This window comes from Salvelinus sp. IW2-2015, unplaced genomic scaffold (assembly GCF_002910315.2).
Source record: "Salvelinus sp. IW2-2015 unplaced genomic scaffold, ASM291031v2 Un_scaffold467, whole genome shotgun sequence".
NCBI classification, from domain to species: Eukaryota; Metazoa; Chordata; class Actinopteri; order Salmoniformes; family Salmonidae; genus Salvelinus; species Salvelinus sp. IW2-2015.
The window spans coordinates 486,567-507,717 of record NW_019942558.1 but is presented as its reverse complement, the minus strand read 5'-3'; the positions used below and the strand labels follow the sequence as shown (position 1 = coordinate 507,717).

The following is a 21,151-nucleotide window of genomic DNA, read 5'->3' as shown; positions in this document are numbered from 1 at the left end:
TTTTTCGGTGCTATTTTATCTGTTAGTCCTTTTAAGTTCCTACGTGCTCTCAGACTCTTTGGTTGTTACCCTTTTAGTGTGAAACTCCCTTCTCACCAGTAAGAGAAAGATAAATATGTACAGACACCCACTTACATTTACATTTAAGTCATTTAGCAGACGCTCTTATCCAGAGCGACTTACAAATTGGAAAGTTCATACATATTCATCCTGGTCCCCCCGTGGGGAATGAACCCACAACCCTGGCGTTGCAAGCGCCATGCTCTACCAACTGAGCCACACGGGACCACTTCAATAATGAAACTAAAATGAGACACTTTACTTCAAATGTTTACTTAAAAATGTACAGAAACAGTATAAATAATATTCAAGAAGTGCAATTTTCTAATAAACAGAACAACCTTTTGCTTTTCTACAAACTTTTACAATGGTCTGCAATATAGGAGGAAAAACACCAAAGTGTATAAAATGTTATATTACGGTTATAAAAGGTTATATGAAGATTATATCTTCACTTATATTTACATTGTTACAAAACACTTAACACCTAAAACATGACGAATACTACAATTGTTCTTGTTTTCAAAATACAAGTTGATTAAACTTTAAGAACATGATGTCGATCTATGCATCTACTGTGAAACACAGTATCTATGTATTGCATCGGTAACATATTGGATTAGCTTTCGCACGACTTGAAATACTGTTTCTCCAAAGGAAAACACATGATTTCCATTCATAGAAAAGCTTCAGTAATAGACAGTTTTGTAAAAGTTTCTCACTCCTACATTAGCAGCAGAGAGGCCAGTTTCAAACTTTTCTTTCATATGGACACAAATAAATGCGGAGTTTGTCAAAACATTGACAAGTCCTTAATCTGGAGATGAACAGCAAAACATGACGCAGAAATGAACTTAACGTTAATTTCTCAGATCAGGGCCTCGTTTCCCAGCTGTGATGTAGGTCCAATGCAAAGGTCCAATGCAGCCATTTTTTAAAATCTCAATATTAAATAATTTCTGGGTATCAATTAAGTATCTTCATGTGATTGTTTTCAGTTAAAATGGTCAAAGAGCAAAGAGCAATGTCTCAAGCAAGAATTCTGCTAGGACTGTCTGGGAGTGGTCACCGCCTGGTGATGTCACCAGGCAGACAAAAACTCCATCCCACCAAAATAGACTTCAGGCGATCTTTTCAAACAGCTCTAACATTAAAGGGTACCAGAATAATTTCACCGTATTATTCCAACTTCATAGTGTGGAAATATATACAAATCATGTTTTTCACTGCACTGGGCCTTTAAGCATTACGACGATCGTACCAGATGCACCTTTATTTACAACCTTTTCAGTGTTTTCCAAACAAACACGCAGAGAGGACGTTCTCCAAGTGCGTTGTTAGACCATGTGTCGATACTGATAGGATCCAAAGAAAAGCAGCACTGCTCTCGGATCAGCTTTCTACATTCAAATCTTACCTTGGCATTAGAATTATTCCACAATACTGACGACGGATCAGCTCCTAGAGAGATTTTACCTCCTATGGTTGCAAATAGGCAATTGAGGCTGCTTATTATGTTTACCCAATAACAATGCACTAAATTACAGATAGGGCACATCATTACGCACATGTTGTCACAGAAACAGTAGCCTAGTCGCAAAATACAACTCAATTGATTCAATGCTACAAAGGCTCTGGGAGTCAAGGCCCTGTGTGATAACTCGCAAACAATCGGGGATAGCTAAAAAGACGTTAGGCTACAATATGCTGTCCTAACATTAGAAAATGTTAACAAGGTGACATCGTCCACTGAACCCCCTTTCATCCTCAAAAGAGTCAGAGTTAGTCTTACCAAAAACAATACATCTGTAGCTAATATTGACGTTTTTTTCCTAATGCTACATCTAGCTAAGGTGTGTTTATGAAAATCGTAATGTGCACGAAAATTTGCTAGCTAGCTAGTGTCTGCTTGCTGGCTGAGCCAACTTGCTGGCTGAACTCAGATCCATCCATATGAAACTAAGGGATGCTAACAACGCCAGTTCACACACTCAAATCGGAATACTCCCTCTAGCTACCTAGCTAGTGTAGTTAAATTCTAGGCTAATAGCACAAATGAGCTCAGTTTCTGTTCTGCCGTGATTAGTGCGTCGAGTTCTGCAGCACAGCTGATTGCTCTAGCTGCAATGCTATCGTGTTGGCCAAATGTTACGAAGTAACAACGCACAGTGACAGCTGTCAGAGTCAGATACTGATTTCTTCGAACATTCCCTTAACTTTGGTGTCATACAACTTCATCAACAAGCTGGCAAACTAAACTCAGCAAAAAAAAGAAACGTCCCTTTTTAGGACCCTGTCTTTCAAAGATAATTCGTAAAAATCCAAATAACTTCACAGATCTTCATTGTAAAGGGTATAAACACCGTGCTTGTTCAATGAACCATAAACAATTAATGAACATGCACCTGTGGAACGGTCGTTAAGACACTAACAGCTTACAGATGGTAGGCAATTAAGTTAAGTCACAGTTATGAAAACCTAGGACACTAAAGAGGCCTTTCTACTGACTCTGAAAAACACCAAAAGAAAGATGACCAGGGTCCCTGCTCATCTGCGTGAACGTGCCTTAGGCATGCTGCAAGGAGGCATGAGGATTGCAGATGTGGCCAGGGCAATAAATTGCAATGACCATACTGTGAGATGCCTAAGATAGCGCTACAGGGAGATAGCTGATCGTCCTCGCAGTGGCAGACCACGTGTAACAACACCTGCACAGGATCGGTACATCCGAACATCACACCTGCGGGACAGGTACAGGATGGCAACAACAACAGCCCGAGTGACACCAGGAATGCACAATCCCTCCATCAGTGCTCAGACTGTCCGCAATAGGCTGTGAGAGGCTGGACTGAGGGCTTGTAGGCCTGTTGTAAGGCAGGTCCACACCAGACATCACCGGCAACAACGTCGCCTATGGGCACAAACCCACCATCGCTGGACCAGACAGGACTGGCAAAAAGTGCTCTTCGCTGACGAGTCGTGGTTTTGTCTCACCAGGGGTGATGGTCGGATTCGCGTTTATCGTCAAAGGAATGAACATTACACCCGAGGCCTGTACTCTGGAGCGGGATCGATTTGGAGGTGGAGGGTCCTTCATGGTCTGGGGCGGTGTGTCACAGCATCATTGGACTGAGCTTGTTGTCTTTGCAGGCAATCTCAACGCTGTGCGTTACAGGGAAGGCATCCTCCTCCCTCATGTGGTACCCTTCCTGCAGGCTCATCCTGACATGACCCTCCAGCATGACAATGTCACCAGCTATACTGCTCGTTCTGTGGGTGATTTCCTGCAAGAGGAATGTCAGTGTTCTGCCATGGCCAGCGAAGAGCCCGGATCTAAATCCCATTTAGCACGTCTGGGACCTGTTGGATCGGAGGGCGAGGGCTAGGGCTAGGGCCATTCCTCTCAGAAATGTACAGGAACTTGCAGGTGCCTTGGTGGAAGAGTGGTGTAGATGCACTGCAGTACTTAATGCAGCTGGTGGCCACTTCAGATACTGACGGTTACTTTTGATTTTGACCCCCCCTTTGTTCAGGGACACATTATTCAATTTATGTTAGTCACATGCCTATGGAACTTGTTCAGTTTATATCTCAGTTTTTGAATCTTGTTATGTTCATACAAATATTTACACATATTAAGTTTGCTGAATATAAACGCAGTTGACAGTGAGAGGACGTTTATTTTTTTGCTGAGTTTAGCTACCGTAATGGCCATTCAAACAAGCAATGGTAAGGCTGCTAGCTGGAGCAAGTTTGCTCAGCTGATCAAGCATGGTTTGCCGTAGTATCAATGACTGTATGCGTATAGCCAGTACGTCATAGCTACAAAGAGCAGAGTGAACTTCAGAATTAGAAACTAGTGTTAAGCAGATTAGCAAAGTCAAAACATTTTGAGATGAGCTCCACGTTTGGTTAGGGGCAATTTCATGGTAACAGAGTGACACTGACACTCAGATTTTTCACTTTAAAATGTATGTCAAACAAAAACCAATGACTGCAAAGTTAAACAAACCATACAACTCTATGCACAATGAGTGCGTCAAACAATTTCCACAGAAAATTTTACAAAAACACATTTACTTGATGAACAGTACAGGTGCAAAGTTTGATAACAGAATGATGGTTTGCGCTGTTTATGCCGTCATTCTCTTATCAAACTTTGCAACATTTGCCGTTAGACAGACGGCTCCTGGCAACTGCCAGTCTTATTAGAATGATGCCATCTATAGGGAGACAATGCCCCTGCTTGAACCGTTTCAATTATATAATTTCCTTAGTCAGATTCTGGGATAGATGGATTACATCGTCCCCCATTGCTCTTGCTATGTTTGGGGTTCCACCTGGCTCTATGCTGAGTCTGTTTAATATTCCAGAGTACCTGCAAGTCACCAGTCCAGGGTTCCTTCAGTAGTCACACCTGCATATCCCTCTGGCTCCCATAGTTTGAGCATGCATACTGAACATCAAACCCCTAACCTTCCTCTGCCATCAACGACCATGCTTTTCCGCCTCTTGTGTGGCGGCCGCCACTTCTGACGAGTTCTTGGAGTTGTGCATCTTGTGCTGGCTGCTGTCGGTGGAACGTGGCCGCAGGGTGGCCCGCCCCCGGAGGCCTGCAAGGCCGCGACGCAGCTCCTTGCGGATGTTGTCGCTGGAAAGCACATAGAGGATGGGGTTGATGGCGCTGTTGAAGGTGGACAGGCCCAGGGAGATAGTGTAAGGGGTATAGAGGCTTTCCTGGAAATGGCACTTCTGCAGCTCGGTGAAGTGGAAGGTGACTGCGCGCAGCAGCAGAATGACATGGTATGGCGCGAAGCACACCAGGAAGAGGACCACCACGGCGAACGCCAAGTAGCGCACCCGCTCCTTCTGGCACTGCCGTAGCCCTGTGCTAGCCTGCACGTTGGCCAGGATAGCACGGTTAGTAACCACCAGCACAACCAGGGGGAACAGGAAGCCAATGACGAAGCGGGCATAGTTGAAACCCGTCACGGTGGACGTGCCCTTGCCTGGCTCGAAGCAGCGCCGCTGCCCCTCTGCCGCATCGCCCTCTGGCATGGTAAACACCGGCACGTGGCCCACGAACACCACCAAGACGATGGCCACGGTAACTGCAACCGCCAGTCTCTGTCGGCGAAGGCCGCGCGACTCCACGGCGTAGACCACGGCCACGTATCTGTCGCTGGAGACGCAGCACAGCAGGAAGATGCTGATGTACATGTTGTTGAAGAAGAAGTAGCCCGTCACCTTGCAAGCCATTGAGCTCCAGCGCCATTGGTGGCCCGCGTTCACGTAGTTGGCCCACATGGGCAGGGTGCAGAGGTACATGAGGTCACACACGGACAGACTCAACAGGTAGATGCCCAGGACATTTTTGCGGCGCACCTGGAGGAAGGTCAGGTAGACAGTAGCGATATTGGCAGGCAGCCCGATGACCAGCACCACACTGTAAAGCACCACCAGGGGCACGCGGTCCTCTTCGTAGTTCGGGGTGCACGGGGGAGCATCAGTGCTACAGTTGATGGCAGCCACGCTGGTCTGAGTCACACTCGGGTCATGCATGATGTCTGAAGGGTAAAGAGAGAGAGGGAAAAAAATAAGTCACATTTCCCATTTCGGTATGCCAAAATGTATGTAAATACAAATTAGGAAACCACAGGATTAACTCTAAATCACTCTATTTGCAGACCCTTTTTCCAGAGACTTTTCCAGGTCATTCATATTTGCTGGATATCTGCGGAACAAATCATGCTTATAGATGGCCTTTGGTTGTAAGGTAACTTAATAAAAGTATTTTAATATTGATCACAATTGGAGTTAATGGTTTATTTCCAAGCTTTTTTTTTGGTCTTTGTCTTCTGTTGATGTGATAGACTTTACCTAACTTACATACACATACAGAGACATACACATAATTACTCTCTGTATTCACAGGAAAGGCCTTATAACCCTCCCCTTAGGGGGCACTAAAGGACTTAGGGGGCACTAAAGGACTAATGAGTAAGTTGCTCAAAGGATACAGAAGCTGACAGAAGCCCACAACATGCATTGTGGGTTACATGCATGACTATGTGCGACTGTCCAAAAAGTGGCAACATGGTTTAAAGTCAGCCCTCGGATTTATGAAAATTTGCATGTGAGTTGTCAAGGAATATTCAGAAAACATTGCACTTAGCATGTTGAGTTGTTAGCATGTTAGCATGTGCTCATTTTCATTTTCCGTTGTGTGAACACAACCCTAGGTTTGTAAAGGGAGACGGTACTGGACTGCCCCTTTAGGTGTCTGGCTTCCTCATGGTTTGTTCTTTACTTTAACATTAGGGACTTTTTCACTGTAGCCTTATACTTCTCTTTCTGGGGATTGCCTCATACTTTCTGAGAGAAATTGTCTCCTTTCAGAAATTGCTTTCCAAATAAAGCTGAATCTAAACCTAATTGTAACACCGCCCTTGAGTATTTCTCTCCCTCCTCTCGGAAATAGTTTTTCAAATAATTGTAACACTGCTCATTTTTCTATACTGAACAAAAATGTCAACGATTTTACTGAGTTACAGTTCATATAAGGAAATCAATCAATGAAAAATAAATAAATTAGGCCCTATATCGATTTCACATGACTTGGCATGGCTGGGCCTGGGAGGGCCCAGGCCCACCCAGTGGGGAGCCAGACCCAGCCAATCAGAATGAGTCTTTCCTCACAAAAGTGCTTTATTAGAGACAGAAACACTACTCAGTTTCATCAGCTGTCCGGGTGGCTAGTCTCAGACAATCCCGCAGGTAAAGAAGCTGGATGTGAAGGTACTGGGCTGGCGTGGTTACACGTGGTCTGCATTTGTGAGGCCGGTTGGATGTACTGCCAAATTGTCTAAAACGACGTTGGAGGCGGCTTATGGTAGACAAATGAACATCAGATTCTGGTGGAGATTCCTGCAGTCAGCATGCTAATTGCATGCTCTCTCAAAACTTGAGACATCTGTGGCATTGTGTTGTGTGACAAAACTGCACATTTTAGTGGACTTTTATTGCCCCCAGCACAAGGTGCACCTATGCAATGACAATGCTGTTGAACCAACTTCTTGATATGCCACACCTGTCAGGTGGATGGATTATCTTGGCAAAGGAGAAATACTAACAGGGATGTTAACAAATTTGTGCACAAAATGTGAGAGAAATAAGCTTTTTGTGCGTATGGAACATTTATGGGATCTTTTATTGCAGCTCATGAAACATGGGACCAACACTTAACACGTTGCGTTTATATTTTTGTTCAGTATCATTGTATTATTTCACCTTTTCATCCCCTCTTTGCTTAGCAACATCTGTGCCTGAACAGAAATCTAACCACACACACACACACACACACACAACAGAGCTCTAACTGTATGTGGTGTAGGCTACGACCAGCTTTTAACCACTCACAGCAAAACAACAACTCTAACCCAGGACCCACCCCCACCAGTTCTCTCTCGCTCTCTCTTCCGCCTCTTATCCAAGCCCCAAAGCTTAACAAGGCATCGCCTGAAAAATTCATCACACATCTCAGAGGAGAAAGGAGGGGAAATGCTGTAGATGGAAAAACAAGTGCGCCACTGGCTACACGTGAATGATAGATATCATAGTCATCAATTATATTAGATTAGAATACATCTGAAATCTAATGAAGATTTACACCTACAAATTACTGAGAATGGAGGAGGTTTTGCAATTGATCAATGAATGAGGACATGATGAATTAGGGTATTTTTGAACAGCAAACTAGCCAACTGGTGATAACCAGTTCAGACATTTTAATTGTTGAGTGACCTGAGTCAAAGGAGTGATTTAATTAAACTTCACTCTAAGCCAAGGCAAAGAGAGTCTTTTTTTACTGAAAACGTCTGAGGTTTAACCCTGCAGTCACACAGTTGACAGTCCCTGTGATGTGCTGAGGAGAAATGAACAAATTGAACCAGCCCAGTCTTTACTTGAAACAGTCTTTACTTGATAAAATAGTATTACTCACTTATGAAATGAGTATAGGGTCAAGAAGCCTTGTTTTACCATTTTACTTGTGACTGGTACAATCACCACGAACAAGAGCGACACTCATCTGTGGCTGTTCAATATCGATGCTTAAATAAGACATTGTTCATTTCCCAGTTACATTTCAAATAAGATGGGTTAATGAATGGATCACTACAGCATTGGAAAAACAAGCATCGGGGAGCTGCTGCCTGGCAAGTGAGACTAGGAGCTGATACTGTAGATTAGACAAATGTACATTTGAATCATTAATACAGTACTACAAGTAACGTATATTCATTTTACATGAAATTTACCATTCAGAATTCATAGCCCAGGCCGTATAGCTTCTACTGAACAATGAACCATGACATTGGTTCAGTCAGCGCATTGACATAATATATATATATATATACAGTGGGGAGAACAAGTATTTGATACACTGCCGATTTTGCAGGTTTTCCTACTTACAAAGCATGTAGAGGTCTGTAATTTTTATCATAGGTACACTTCAACTGTGAGAGACGGAATCTAAAACAAAAATCCAGAAAATCACATTGTATGATTTTTAAGTAATAATTTGCATTTTATTGCATGACATAAGTATTTGATCACCTACCAACCAGTAAGAATTCCGGCTCTCACAGACCTGTTAGTTTTTCTTTAAGAAGCCCTCCTGTTCTCCACTCATTACCTGTATTAACTGCACCTGTTTGAACTTGTTACCTGTATAAAAGACACCTGTCCACACACTCAATCAAACAGACTCCAACCTCTCCACAATGGCCAAGACCAGAGAGCTGTGTAAGACATTAGCGATTACAATTGTAGACACTGCACAAGGCACTGGATGCGGCGGACAGACATAGGCAGAGCTTTTGGTGAGAAGGCAACAAACTGTTGGCGCAATTATTAGACAAATGGAAGAAGTTTCAAGATGACGTGTCAATCCCTCGGTTGGGCGCTCCATAGAGATCTCACCGCGTGGGGCACTCAAATGATCATGAGGAAAGGTGACGGATCAGCCAGAACTTTACACCGGCAGGACCTGGTCAAATGACCTGGGAGGTGGTGGGACCACAGTCTCAAAGAAACTTTTGATAAAACATTTGCCGTCATGGATTAAAGTCCTGCAGCGCACGCAAGGTCCCCACGCTCAGGCGCGCTGTCCGGGCCGTCTGAGTTTCAATCCATTGGTGATCCAGAGGAGGATGGGGAGAAAGGTCATGTGGTCTGATGAGAACAAAAATAGAGCTTTCTTGGTCTAACTCCACTCGCCGTGTTTGGGGAGAAGAAGGATGAGTAACACCTAACAAGAACCCATCCCAAACGTGCAAGCATGGAGGTGAGAAACATTCCTTGGGCTGCTTTTCTGAAGGGGACAGGACGATGCACCGTAATATATTTTGAGGGAGGATGGATGGGGGCAATGTAGTACGCGGATCTTGACAGCAAACTCTTCCCTCAATAGGCAATTGAAAGATGGGTCGTGGCTGGTTCTTCCAGCATGACAACGACCCGAAACACACAGCCAGGGCAACTAAGGAGTGGCTCCGTAAGAAGCATCTCAATGTCCTGGAGTGGCCTAGCCAGTCTCCAGACCTGAACCCAATAGAAAATCTTTGGAGGGAGCTGAAAGTCCGTATTGCCCAGCGACAGCCCCGAAACCTGAAGGATCTGGAGAAGGTCTGTATGGAGGAGTGGGCCAAAATCTCTGCTGCAGTGTGTGCAAACCTGGTCAAGAACTACAGGAAACGTATGATCTCTGTAATTGCACACAAAGGTTTCTGTACCAAATATTAAGATCTGCTTTTCTGATGTATCAAATACTTATGTCATGCAATAAAATGCAAATTAATTACTTAAAAATCATACAATGTGATTTTCTGGATTTTTGTTTTAGATTCCGTCTCTCATAGTTGAAGTGTACCCATGATAGAAATTACAGACCTCTACATGCTTTGTAAGTAGGAAAACCTGCAAAATCGGCAGTGTATCAAATACTTGTTCTCCCCACTGTATATATGTCATGGTTCATTGTTCAGTAGAAGCTATATCATTGGGATATCATTTCATAAATTCTGAATGGTAAATAAATAAATAAATATATATATTTATATTATCTCTGAAACCAAGCTTGTGCGCTGAAATAGAATCCCCACTAGACACTTTGGATCGATATTGAAAGAAAGCGGGGTTACTCGGCCTGCTGTAAGGCTTTGTCTTAATTGTGTTACATGCTCTGTTTCCTGACACACATCAACGGTTAAGGAGGACACGATTACTTTCGGAGAAAATGTCACATTTTCTCAATGTATCGCCTGCCATAAGTGAGAGTGATGCACGCTCATTTCACACCCGTTAATCTGGGTGCTCCGGACATATTTGGGGAGAGGAGGTCTCAGGGCCTCTTTCAACTCACTTGATAGTTTGAATGGGAGACATGTAGGTCTACATTATATCTAGGCTAGCCAGTGTACGGGATGGGACACACATTATTATGAGAATAGGGTTAAGATATAATGGGCCGAGTTCGCGTGTCGTGACCTCTTTCAATAGCATTCCTTCCCTTTGGACAGAATTAGTGTCACATTACTTGACATACAATGTCAACATGTATTTTTATAAACAACATGCACTGCAAGGTTACAACAACAACCTGACTGATGAAAAATAGTTTACTATTTTAGATTTCGGCTGTGATTTTGGAACAAAAAAAGACAAGGCATTGCCAGACAATTTCAATTAAAAACTTACAATGACATATATTCATTACATATTGATAATCCCTTTGTTTCCAATAACAAATAACACACTACATCGTTGTAAGTCGCTCTGGATAAGAGCGTCTGCTAAATGACTTAAATGTAAATGTAACAAGGTGGCAAGCTGAACAGCTACGATATGCTTGCTTATTTTATTGGGCACTTAATACTGAATAGCCGCCTGGAATGTACATTCACAATTGCTTTCTAATGCTAATAAAAATTAAGGTAGCAGGCTAACCACCAATACTCACTATTTTATTTCATTTCCGTGTATGGGTAAAATTACCCAATGTCGGCTACAACAATAACAGCTAATGCAGCAGACCCCCAACTGAGTTCTCAACCACCCACCCATAGATGAATGAGTGACTATTGCTCGTCACTACCAGTGACTGAGGTGACCTGCACTGCGAAGGAACGCGCACTAACGACCTGGGCGAGAGCTAATGTTAAATGAATCATTTCCTAAAAGTTACAATTATCACCATCACACATATCAACATTTGTCAGATAAACTCACCGTTTAGCTGTATCGTCTCTTGAAATCTGTAAAAAGTGTTCATTCATTGCTGTCTGAAAGAGATGCTTGTTCCACCTTAATACATGCTATATTCAGACACGGTTAAAAAGCTGTCTGCAAGAGATGCTTGTTCCACCTTCATACATGCTATATTCAGAAACGGTTAAAAAGCTGTCTGCACGTCCACCTACGCGCACAGGGAGGTCCTAGTCCTCGCGCTCTCAAGTGTCACGTGGTTTGATCTAGTAATATCAAGTGACAGACAATGATTTATTTACTGCTCCAGTGAACTCTGGCTACCACCTCCTCATAAAAAATGTATTGCAATTACCTATTGAAAAAGACATGCATAAGCACATGCAATATTTTTTTGCGCTGTATACAGCTACATTTATTTTACCTGCTTGACAATCTGGCTTCATTTAACACATCTCTACAATATAAATGAATAGTGTAAATATGTGGCTATTGAATTAATCCAAAATGTTGTTTTAAACAACAACAAAAAAATAACCCTACAATAAATGAATCGGGCTACATGCAACTGAGCTGCTAAAGTGAATAGCCTACAGACAATAAACTCCACTGATAACACACTAGTAAAGTTAACTATTTGAATTTCAGTTGGTTTCAGAGCTCAATTTGTAAAACAAAACCAGGTATCATTTACTCAATGGTTAATGATTAAAAAGTGCAGGCCATTGCACAAAATGTTAGAGCCAACATCAGGAGCCATATCTGAGCTAACTGCTCTGACATTTCTGTTGATGTTCTTTACTTAGTCTTCTGTGTAAAAACAGAAGGACATGCATTAGTGTTAACATTTAGACAATGCCGAAGGATATTGTTTAAGTAATTAAATAGCCTATGGCAATGGTTAGTGGGCCCACTGCTTGTGTTGTTCTGAACTTGCCCCACTCCTGAACTTACTAGCAGCCTACAAACCTAGATAAAATTGCACAAAAACATGGCCAAAAACAAGACAGCACAGAGACATGTTTTCAAAAGCTCTAGAGGAACTGAAAGAATAAAAGGAGAAAGAATTCTCAATCCAAATAACTTACATTCCATTCCAAGATGGCGTAGCAGTCAGACGTCTTTGTCGTCGTCTTGTCGTGTCCCATGTATATACCTTTTTATATATTTTTCTTTGCATATCTTTTTTATATTTTTCTAAACCTCAACTTCAAAATACTCTTCTGCAACCCGCCTCACCCAATGTGGTGTGGATCTGCTTTTTTTCGACAGTATTTTTCTTTACTTCTGAACCGGAATCCCCCAACAGAAGCTAGCCAGCTAACTAGCTACTAGCTAGCTAACCACTGCTAGCGGTCTACAGCTAACCTTTAGCTCGAAAAACTCTCGCCAGTTTCCACAACGCAATTCAAACCATAGCATACCGGACCTATTTTCTCTCCATATCCCCGGATTCCTACCGCAAGCTCTGAATCTTTTCACCTGGATCATCGCAGCTAGCTAGCTGCAATCCAAGTGGCTACTCCTGGCTAACGTCTCTGTCCCGAAGCAAGCACCAATTAGCCTGGAGCTAGCCCATGCTAGGCCTATCTCCCGGCTAGCTAAAGAGGTCCATCAGCCACTCCGGGCCTACTGTATTATTGACTGTATGTTTGTTTATTCCATGTGTAACTCTGTGTTGTTGTATGTGTCGAACTGCTTTGCCAGGTCGCAGTTGCAAATGAGAACTTGTTCTCAACTAGCCTACCTGGTTAAATAAAGGCGAAATAAAAATAAATAAAAAACAATACCTGTTTTGCCAATTGGCCCGGACCCGTTTTACTGCCGGTACGGAGCTCCTTCACGACTGGACTACCGACGTAATCTGCCCGAGGGGGTTATTCAGCTGTCTAAAGCATATCGGACTGTTAGCTGAATAGGTCCATCGGCCAATTTCTTGGGCCACTATACCTATTTTGCCAATTGGCCTGGACCCCTTTTACTACACGAAGCCCTGCTTATCCATCAAGACTGGACTACTGACGTAATCTGCCTGAGTTTTTTTTTTTCTCCAACAGGCCCATCTGTCGCGACGTCCCCTGAATGCCCATCTGCTAGCCTGCTAGCCGCGGCCCGCTAGCTGTCTAGAGCATATTGGACTGTTAGCTGAAGAGCTCCATCGGCCAATTTCTTGGGCCACTATACCTATTTTGCCAACTGGACTGGGCCCCTTTGATACACGGAACCTTACTAATCCATCACGACTGGTCTATCGACGTAACCGCACGAGGAGGCTCCGCACGAGGAGGCCATAACAGACTTCCTCCGTTGTGATGTCCCTCTAAGGCCCTTCTGCTAGCTTGCTAGCCCCGGCCTGCTACCTGTCTGAATCGCCGTGTCTTCAGCCAGCCTAACTGCTCACTGGACCCCTATGATCACTCGGCTACGCATGCCTCTCCCTAATGTCAATATGCCTTGTCCATTACTGTTCTGGTTAGTGATTATTGTCTTATTTCACTGTAGAGCCTCCAGCACTGCTCAATATGCCTTAGCCAAACCTTTAGTTCCACCTCCCACACATGCGGTGACATCAGCTGGTTTAAATGTTTCTAGAGACAATGTCTCTCTCATCATCACTCAATGCCTAGGTTTACCTCCACTGTATTCACATCCTACCATACCTTTGTCTGTACATTATACCTTAAAGCTCATTTATCGCCCCCAGAAACCTGCTCCTTTTACGCTATGTTCCGGACGTCCTAGACGACCAATTCTCATAGCTTTTAGTCGTACCCTTATCCTACTCCTCCTCTGTTCCTCTGGTGATGTAGAGGTGAATAAAGGCCCTGCAGTGCCTAGCTCCACTCCTATTCCCCAGGCGCTCTCTTTTGATGACTTCTGTAACCGTAATAATTTTCATGCATGTTAACATTAGAAGCCTCCTCCCTAAGTTTGTTTTATTCACTGCTTTAGCACACTCTGCCAACCCGGATGTCCTAGCCGTGTCTGAATCCTGGCTTAGGAAGACCACAAATAACTCTGAAATCTCCATCCCTAACTACAACATTTTCCGACAAGATAGAACGGCCAAAGGGGGCGGTGTTGCAATCTACTGCAGAGATAGCCTGCAGAGTTCTGTCCTACTATCCAGGTCTGTACCCAAACAATTTGAACTTCTACTTTTAAAAATCCACCTCTCTAAATATAAGTCTCTCACCGTTGCCGCCTGCTATAGACCACCCTCTGACCCCAGCTGTGCTCTGGACACCATATGTGAACTGATTGCCCCCCATCTATCTTCAGAGCCCGTGCTGTTAGGTGACCTAAACTGGGACATGCTTAACACCCCAGCCATCCTACAATCTAAGCTTGATGCCCTCAATCTCACACAAATTATCAATGAACCTACCAGGTACCACCCCAAAGCCGTAAACACGGGCACCCTCACAGATTTCATCCTAACCAACTTGCCCTCTAAATACACCTCTGCTGTTTTCAACCAAGATCTCAGCGATCACTGCCTCATTGCCTGCATCCTTAATGGGTCAGCGGTCAAACGACCTCCACTCATCACTGTCAAACGTTCCCTGAAACACTTCAGCGAGCAGACCTTTCGAATCGACCTGGTCCGGGTATCCTGGAAGGATATTGACCTCATCCCGTCAGTAGAGGATACCTGGTTATTTTTTTTAATGCCTACCCCACCATCTTAAATAAGCATGCCCCATTCAAGAAATTTAGAACCAGGAACAGATATAGCCCTTGGTTCTCTCCAGACCTGACTGCCCTTAACCAACACAAAAACATCCTGTGGCGTTCTGCATTAGCATCGAACAGCCCCCGTGATATGCAACTTTTCAGGGAAGTTAGAAACCAATATACACAGGCAGTTAGAAAAGCCATGGCTATCTTTTTCAAGCAGAAATTTGCTTCCTGCAACACAAACTCAAAAAAGTTCTGGGACACTGTAAAGTCCATGGAGAATAAGAGCACCTCCTCCCAGCTGCCCACTGCACTGAGGATAGGAAACTCTGTCACCACCGATAAATCCACTATAATTGAGAACTTCAATAAGCATTTTTCTACGGCTGGCCATGCTTTCCACCTGGCTACCCCTACCCCGGTCAACAGCACTGCACCCCCCACGGCAATTCTCCCAAGCCTTCCCCATTTCTCCTTCTCCCAAATCCAGTCAGCTGATGCTCTGAAAGAGCTGCAAAATCTGGACCCCTACAAATCAGCCGGGCTAGACAATCTGGACCCTTTCTTTCTAAAACTATCTGCCAAAATTGTTGCAACCCCTATTACTAGCCTGTTCAACCTCTCTTTCGTGTTGTCTGAGATTCCCAAAGGGGGGGAAACTCTTGACCCAAACTGCTACAGACCTATATCTATCCTACCCTGCCTTTCCAAGGTCTTTGAAAGCCAAGTCAACAAACAGATTACCGACCATTTCGAATCCCATCGCACCTTCTCCGCTATGCAATCTGGTTTCAGAGCTGCTCATGAGTGCACCTCAGCCACGCTCAAAGTCCTAAACGATATCTTAACCGACATCAATAAGAAACAATACTGTGCAGCCGTATTCATTGACCTGGCCAAGGCTTTCGACTCTGTCAATCACCACATCCTCATCGACAGACTCAATAGCCTTGGTTTCTCAATTGATTGCCTCGTCTGGTTCACCAACTACTTCTCTGATAGAGTTCAATGTGTCAAATCGGAGGGCCTGTTGTCCGGGCCTCTGGCAGTCTCTATGGGGGTACCACAGGGATCAATTATTGGGCCGACTCTCTTCTCTGTATACATCAATGATGTCACTCTTGCTGCTGGTGAGTCTCTGATCCACCTCTACGCAGACGACACCATTCTGTATACCTCTGGCCCTTTGGACACTGTGCTAACAAACCTCCAAACGAGCTTCAATGCCATACAACACTCCTTCCGTGGCCTCCAACTGCTCTTAAATGCTAGTAAAACTAAATGCATGCTCTTCAACCGATTTGTGCCAGCACCCTCCCGCCCAACTAGCATCACTACTCTGGACGGTTCTGACTTAGAATATGTGGACAACTACAAATACCTAGGTGTCTGGTTAGACTGTAAACTCTCCTTCCAGACTCACATAAAACATCTCCAATCCAAAGTTAAATTTAGAATTGGCTTCCTATTTCGCAACAAAGCATCCTTCACCCATGCTGCCAACATACCCTCGTAAAACTGACCATCTTACCGATCCTCGACTTCGGTGATGTCATTTACAAAATAGCCTCCAACACCCTACTCAACAAATTGGATGCAGTCTATCACAGTGCCATCCGGTTTGTCACCAAAGCCCCATATACTACCCACCACTGCGACCTGTACGCTCTCGTTGGCTGGCACTCGCTTCATACTCGTCGCCAAACCCACTGGCTCCAGGTCATCTACAAGACCCTGCTAGGTAAAGTCCCCCATTATCTCAGCTCGCTGGTCACCATAGCAGCACCCACCTGTAGCACGTGCTCCAGCAGGTATATCTCTCTGGTCACCCCCAAAGCCAATTCCTCCTTTGGCCACCTCTCCTTCCAGTTCTCTGCTGCCAATGACTGGAACGAACTATAAAAATCTCTGAAACTGGAAACACTTATCTCCCTCCCTAGCTTTAAGCACCAGCTGTCAGAGCAGCTCACAGATCGCTGCACCTGTACATAGCCCATCTATAATTTAGCCCAAACAACTACCTCTTCCCCTGCTGTATTTATTTATTTATTTATTTTGCTCCTTTGCACCCCATTATTCTATTTCTACTTTGCACATTCTTCCACTGCAAATCTACCATTCCAATGTTTTACTTGCTATATTGTATTTACCTCGCCACCATGGCCTTTTTTGCCTTTACCTCCCTTATCTCCCCTCATTTGCTCACATTGTATGTAGACTTATTTTTCTGCTGTATTATTTACTGTATGTTTGTTTCACTCCATGTGGTATACTGTGTTGTTGTATGTGTCTAACTGCTTTGCTTTATCTTGGCCAGGTCGCAATTGTAAACTTGTTCTCAACTTGCCTACCTGGTTAAATAAAGGTGAAATAAATCAATAAAAAATAAAAGAGCAAGAGATAATCAAAAGCCAGCGGATAATTTAAGTTCCCAAAAAGGCCACTAGATGTAATACTGAGAGATAAAGTGGATAGTAAAATTCCTATTATAGATGTATCTCTACTAGAACTACATGAGGTAAATGTAGAGTTAATATAAAGAGTGTATAATCTTAAGAAGCGAGCAATACAACCGTAAAAGGGCAAAAACAGATACATCAATATGCAACACTATATATATTGCACCAGGAGATGTCTGGAAAACAACTAGCTGTAAGTAAAAGGTACCTGTGGTACATTAAGGGCAGGTTTCCCTGACACAGATTAAGCTTAGTCTGAGACTAAAAAGCACTTTCAATGAGTAATCTCCATTGATCTTGCTTTTTAGTACGGGACTAGGCTCAATCCGAGTCCATTAGCAGCAAAATAAACATTATACTGAGTAGGTGCAAGGCCAAAGTGAAGCAAACTATTCTCCAACTAGGCACTACAATTACTATGACATTCTCATTCATCATTTTGTGGCCATGGAACCTTTGGGCCAGCATAGTACCCACCAAAATGATCATGTCAAATACCCTATGAGAGCTTTTAAACCCAGACTCTACTTTCAGCGGTGTACACTGTTAACATATGTGCAAGCTTTACTATATTGAAATTAGGACTGGCATTGATATGTTTTAGTTGGTTTACTCTGATTCAAAAACCAACTGAAAAATGGGCTTCATGCTCACGTTATACTTTGAAACAGCTAACTCTATACAAGTGACATCTGTCAACTTTCAGTAGAGGTGGTAGCACATTACTGCCATCTAGTGGATAAAAAAAGTGTACACTACTGCAATTCAGCCATATTTGAGATTTGAGATTTGACCCGGGACGAGCGCCATGCATTTTCATTCCTTAAACCCCGTGAATATTCTATGAGGGGGCATGTAGTTCCCGGGTTTGAACTAAACAAAAATTAAATACATTTAGTTATTGGTTTGATTCCATGTCCCATTTTGACAAAATGTGTCGTCTCCATCTCCCGGGTGGCGCAGTGGTCTAGGGCACTGCATCGCAGTGCTAGCTGCGCCACCAGGGTCTCTGGGTTCGCGCCCAGGCTGGGCTGGGTTCGCGCCCAGGCTCTGTCGCAGCCGGCCGCAACCGGGAGATCCGTGGGGCGACGCACAATTGGCATAGCGTCGTCCGGGTTAGGGAGGGTTTGGCCGGTAGGGAGGGTTTGGCCGGTAGGGATATCCTTGTCTCAGTATGTAATAAAAAATGTATGCACTCTACTGTAAGTCGCTCTGGATAAGAGCGTCTGCTCTTGGCCGGTAGGGATATCCTTGTCTCAGTATGTAAAAAATGTAATAAAATGTATGCACTCTACTGTAAGTCGCTCTGGATAAGAGCGTCTGCTAAATGACTAAAATGTAAAATAAATGAGAACAAGATTTGTTTGGTAATTCAGAAACCAATAACGGTAAAGGAGCCGTTTTAAATTTTTCCACAGAATCCTTTGAATCAAATAACCAATAAATACATGATACACAGACCGTTTCATTGCAAACAGATCCAGAATATTGTTGAAATAAAATATTCACAACAGTGACTAAAGTCGGTCACATTTACCCAATACTAAAGACAAGGCCCAGTTACTTCAAATCAAATCAAGGTTTATTTGTCACGTGCGCCGAATACAACAGGTGTAGACCTTACAGTGAAATACTTACTTACAGGCTCTAACCAATAGTGCAAAAAAAGGTATTAGGTGAACAATAGGTAGGTAAAGAAATAAAACAACAGTAAAAAGACAGGCTTTATACAGTAGCGAGGCTATAAATGTAGTGAGGCTGCATACAGACACCGGTGAGTCAGGCTGATTGAGGTAGTATGTACATGTAGATATGGTGAAAGTGACTATGCATATATGATGTACAGAGAGTAGCAGTAGCATAAAAGAGGGGTTGGCGGGTGGTGGGTGGGACACAATGCAGATAGCCCGGTTAGCTAATGTGCGGGAGCACTGGTTGGTCGGCCCAATTGAGGTAGTATGTACATGAATGTATAGTTGAAGTGACTATGCATATATGATAAACAGAGAGTATCAGCAGTGTAAAAAGAGGGGTGGGGGGGGCACACAATGCAAATAGTCCGGGTAGTCATTTGATTACCTGTTCAGGACTCTTATGTCTTGGGGGTAAAAACTGTTGAGAAGCCTTTTTGTCCTAGAGTTGGCACTCCGGTACCGCTTGCCATGCGGTAGTAGAGAGAACAGTCTATGACTGGGGTGGCTGGGGTCTTTGACAGTTTTTAGGGCCTTCCTCTGACACCGCCTGGTGTAGAGGTCCTGGATGGCAGGCAGCTTAGCCCCAGTGATGTACTGGGCCGTACACACTACCCTCTGTAGTGCCTTGCGGTCAGAGGCTGAGCAATTGCCGTACCAGGCAGTGATGCAACCAGTCAGGATGCTCTCGATGTTGCAGCTGTAGAACCTTTTGAGGATCTCAGGACCAATGCCAAATCTTTTTAGTTTCCTGAGGGGGAATAGGCTTTGTCGTGTCCTCTTCACGATTGTCTTGGTATGTTTGGACCATTCTAGTTTGTTGTTGATGTGGACACCAAGGAACTTGAAGCTCTCCACCTGCTCCACTACAGCCTCGTCGATGAGATTGGGGGCGTGCTCGGTCCTCCTTTTCCTATAGTCCACAATCATCTCCTTAGTCTTGGTTACGTTGAGGGATAGGTTGTTATTCTGGCACCACCTGGCCAGGTCTCTGACCTCCTCCCTATAGGCTGTCTCGTCGTTGTCGGTGATCACTTTTGTGTCGTCTGCAAACTTGATGGTGTTGGAGTCGTGCCTGGCCATGCAGTCGTGGGTGAACAGGGAGTACAGGAGGGAACTGAGCACGCACCCCTGGGGAGCTCCAGTGTTGAGGATCAGTGTGGCAGATGTGTTGCTACCTACCCTCACCACCTGGGGGCGGCCCGTCAGGAAGTCCAGGATCCAATTGCAGAGGGAGGTGTTTAGTCCCAGGATCCTTAGCTTAGTGATGACCTTTGAGGGTACTATGGTGTTGAATGCTGAGGAGATTCAGGAGATAGAGGTGCTCAATGTTTACCCATTTTAGTACCCCGCCATACCATCAATCACAGTAAAAGATTAACATTGAGTTTGATATCATTTAAAAGCTTATAAACAGGGTTGTGAAATAATGTAAGAATTTATTTAAAAAAATACACAGTACCAGTCAAAAGTTTGGACACACCAACTCATTCAAGGGTTTTTCTTTATTTTTACTATTTTCTGCATTGTAGAATAATAGTGAAGACATCAAAACTATGAAATAACACATATAGAATCATGTAGTAACCAAAAAAGATTCTTCAAAGTTCCCAACCTTTGCATTGATGACAGCTTTGCACACTCATGGCATTCTCTCAACCAGCTTCACCTGTCTTGTGCTTGTCTCCACCCCCCTCCAGGTGTCGCCCATTTTCCCCATTATCCCCTGTGCATTTATACCTGTGTTTTCTGTTTGACTGTTGCCAGTTCGTTTTGTCTCGTCAAGCCTACCAGTGGTTTTCCTGTACTCCTGTTTTTCGCTCTAGTCCCTGTTTTCCTGGTTTTGACCATTCTGCCTGCAGTTCTGTACCTTGTGACACTGCCCTGGATTACTGACCTTTGCCTGCCCTGACCCTGACTTCCGGACTCTGCTCTGGATTACTGACCTCTGCCTGCCCTTGACCTGTCGTTTGCCTGCCACCTGTTTTTGTAATA

At 43.9% G+C, this 21,151-nt stretch overlaps 1 protein-coding gene across 2 annotated transcripts; it reads right to left on the bottom strand.

Annotated features, from left to right (window-relative positions):
* Positions 1-331: 331 nt before the first annotated feature.
* LOC112068384 (probable G-protein coupled receptor 132) lies at positions 332-11,544 on the bottom strand. 2 transcript variants are annotated; one of them, XM_024135523.2, is made up of 2 exons: positions 11,350-11,544; positions 332-5,627 (listed from the first exon to the last, which is right to left on the bottom strand). In XM_024135523.2, exons 1-2 carry the CDS (start codon positions 11,390-11,392, stop codon positions 4,549-4,551), a joined length of 1,122 nt encoding a protein of 373 aa, XP_023991291.1. In that variant the 5' UTR covers positions 11,393-11,544; the 3' UTR covers positions 332-4,548. The 2 variants fall into 2 exon arrangements, with proteins under 2 accessions (XP_023991291.1, XP_023991292.1); XM_024135524.2 differs by lacking the exon at positions 11,350-11,544 and adding an exon at positions 11,081-11,171.
* Between the last annotated feature and the right edge of the window lie 9,607 nt (positions 11,545-21,151).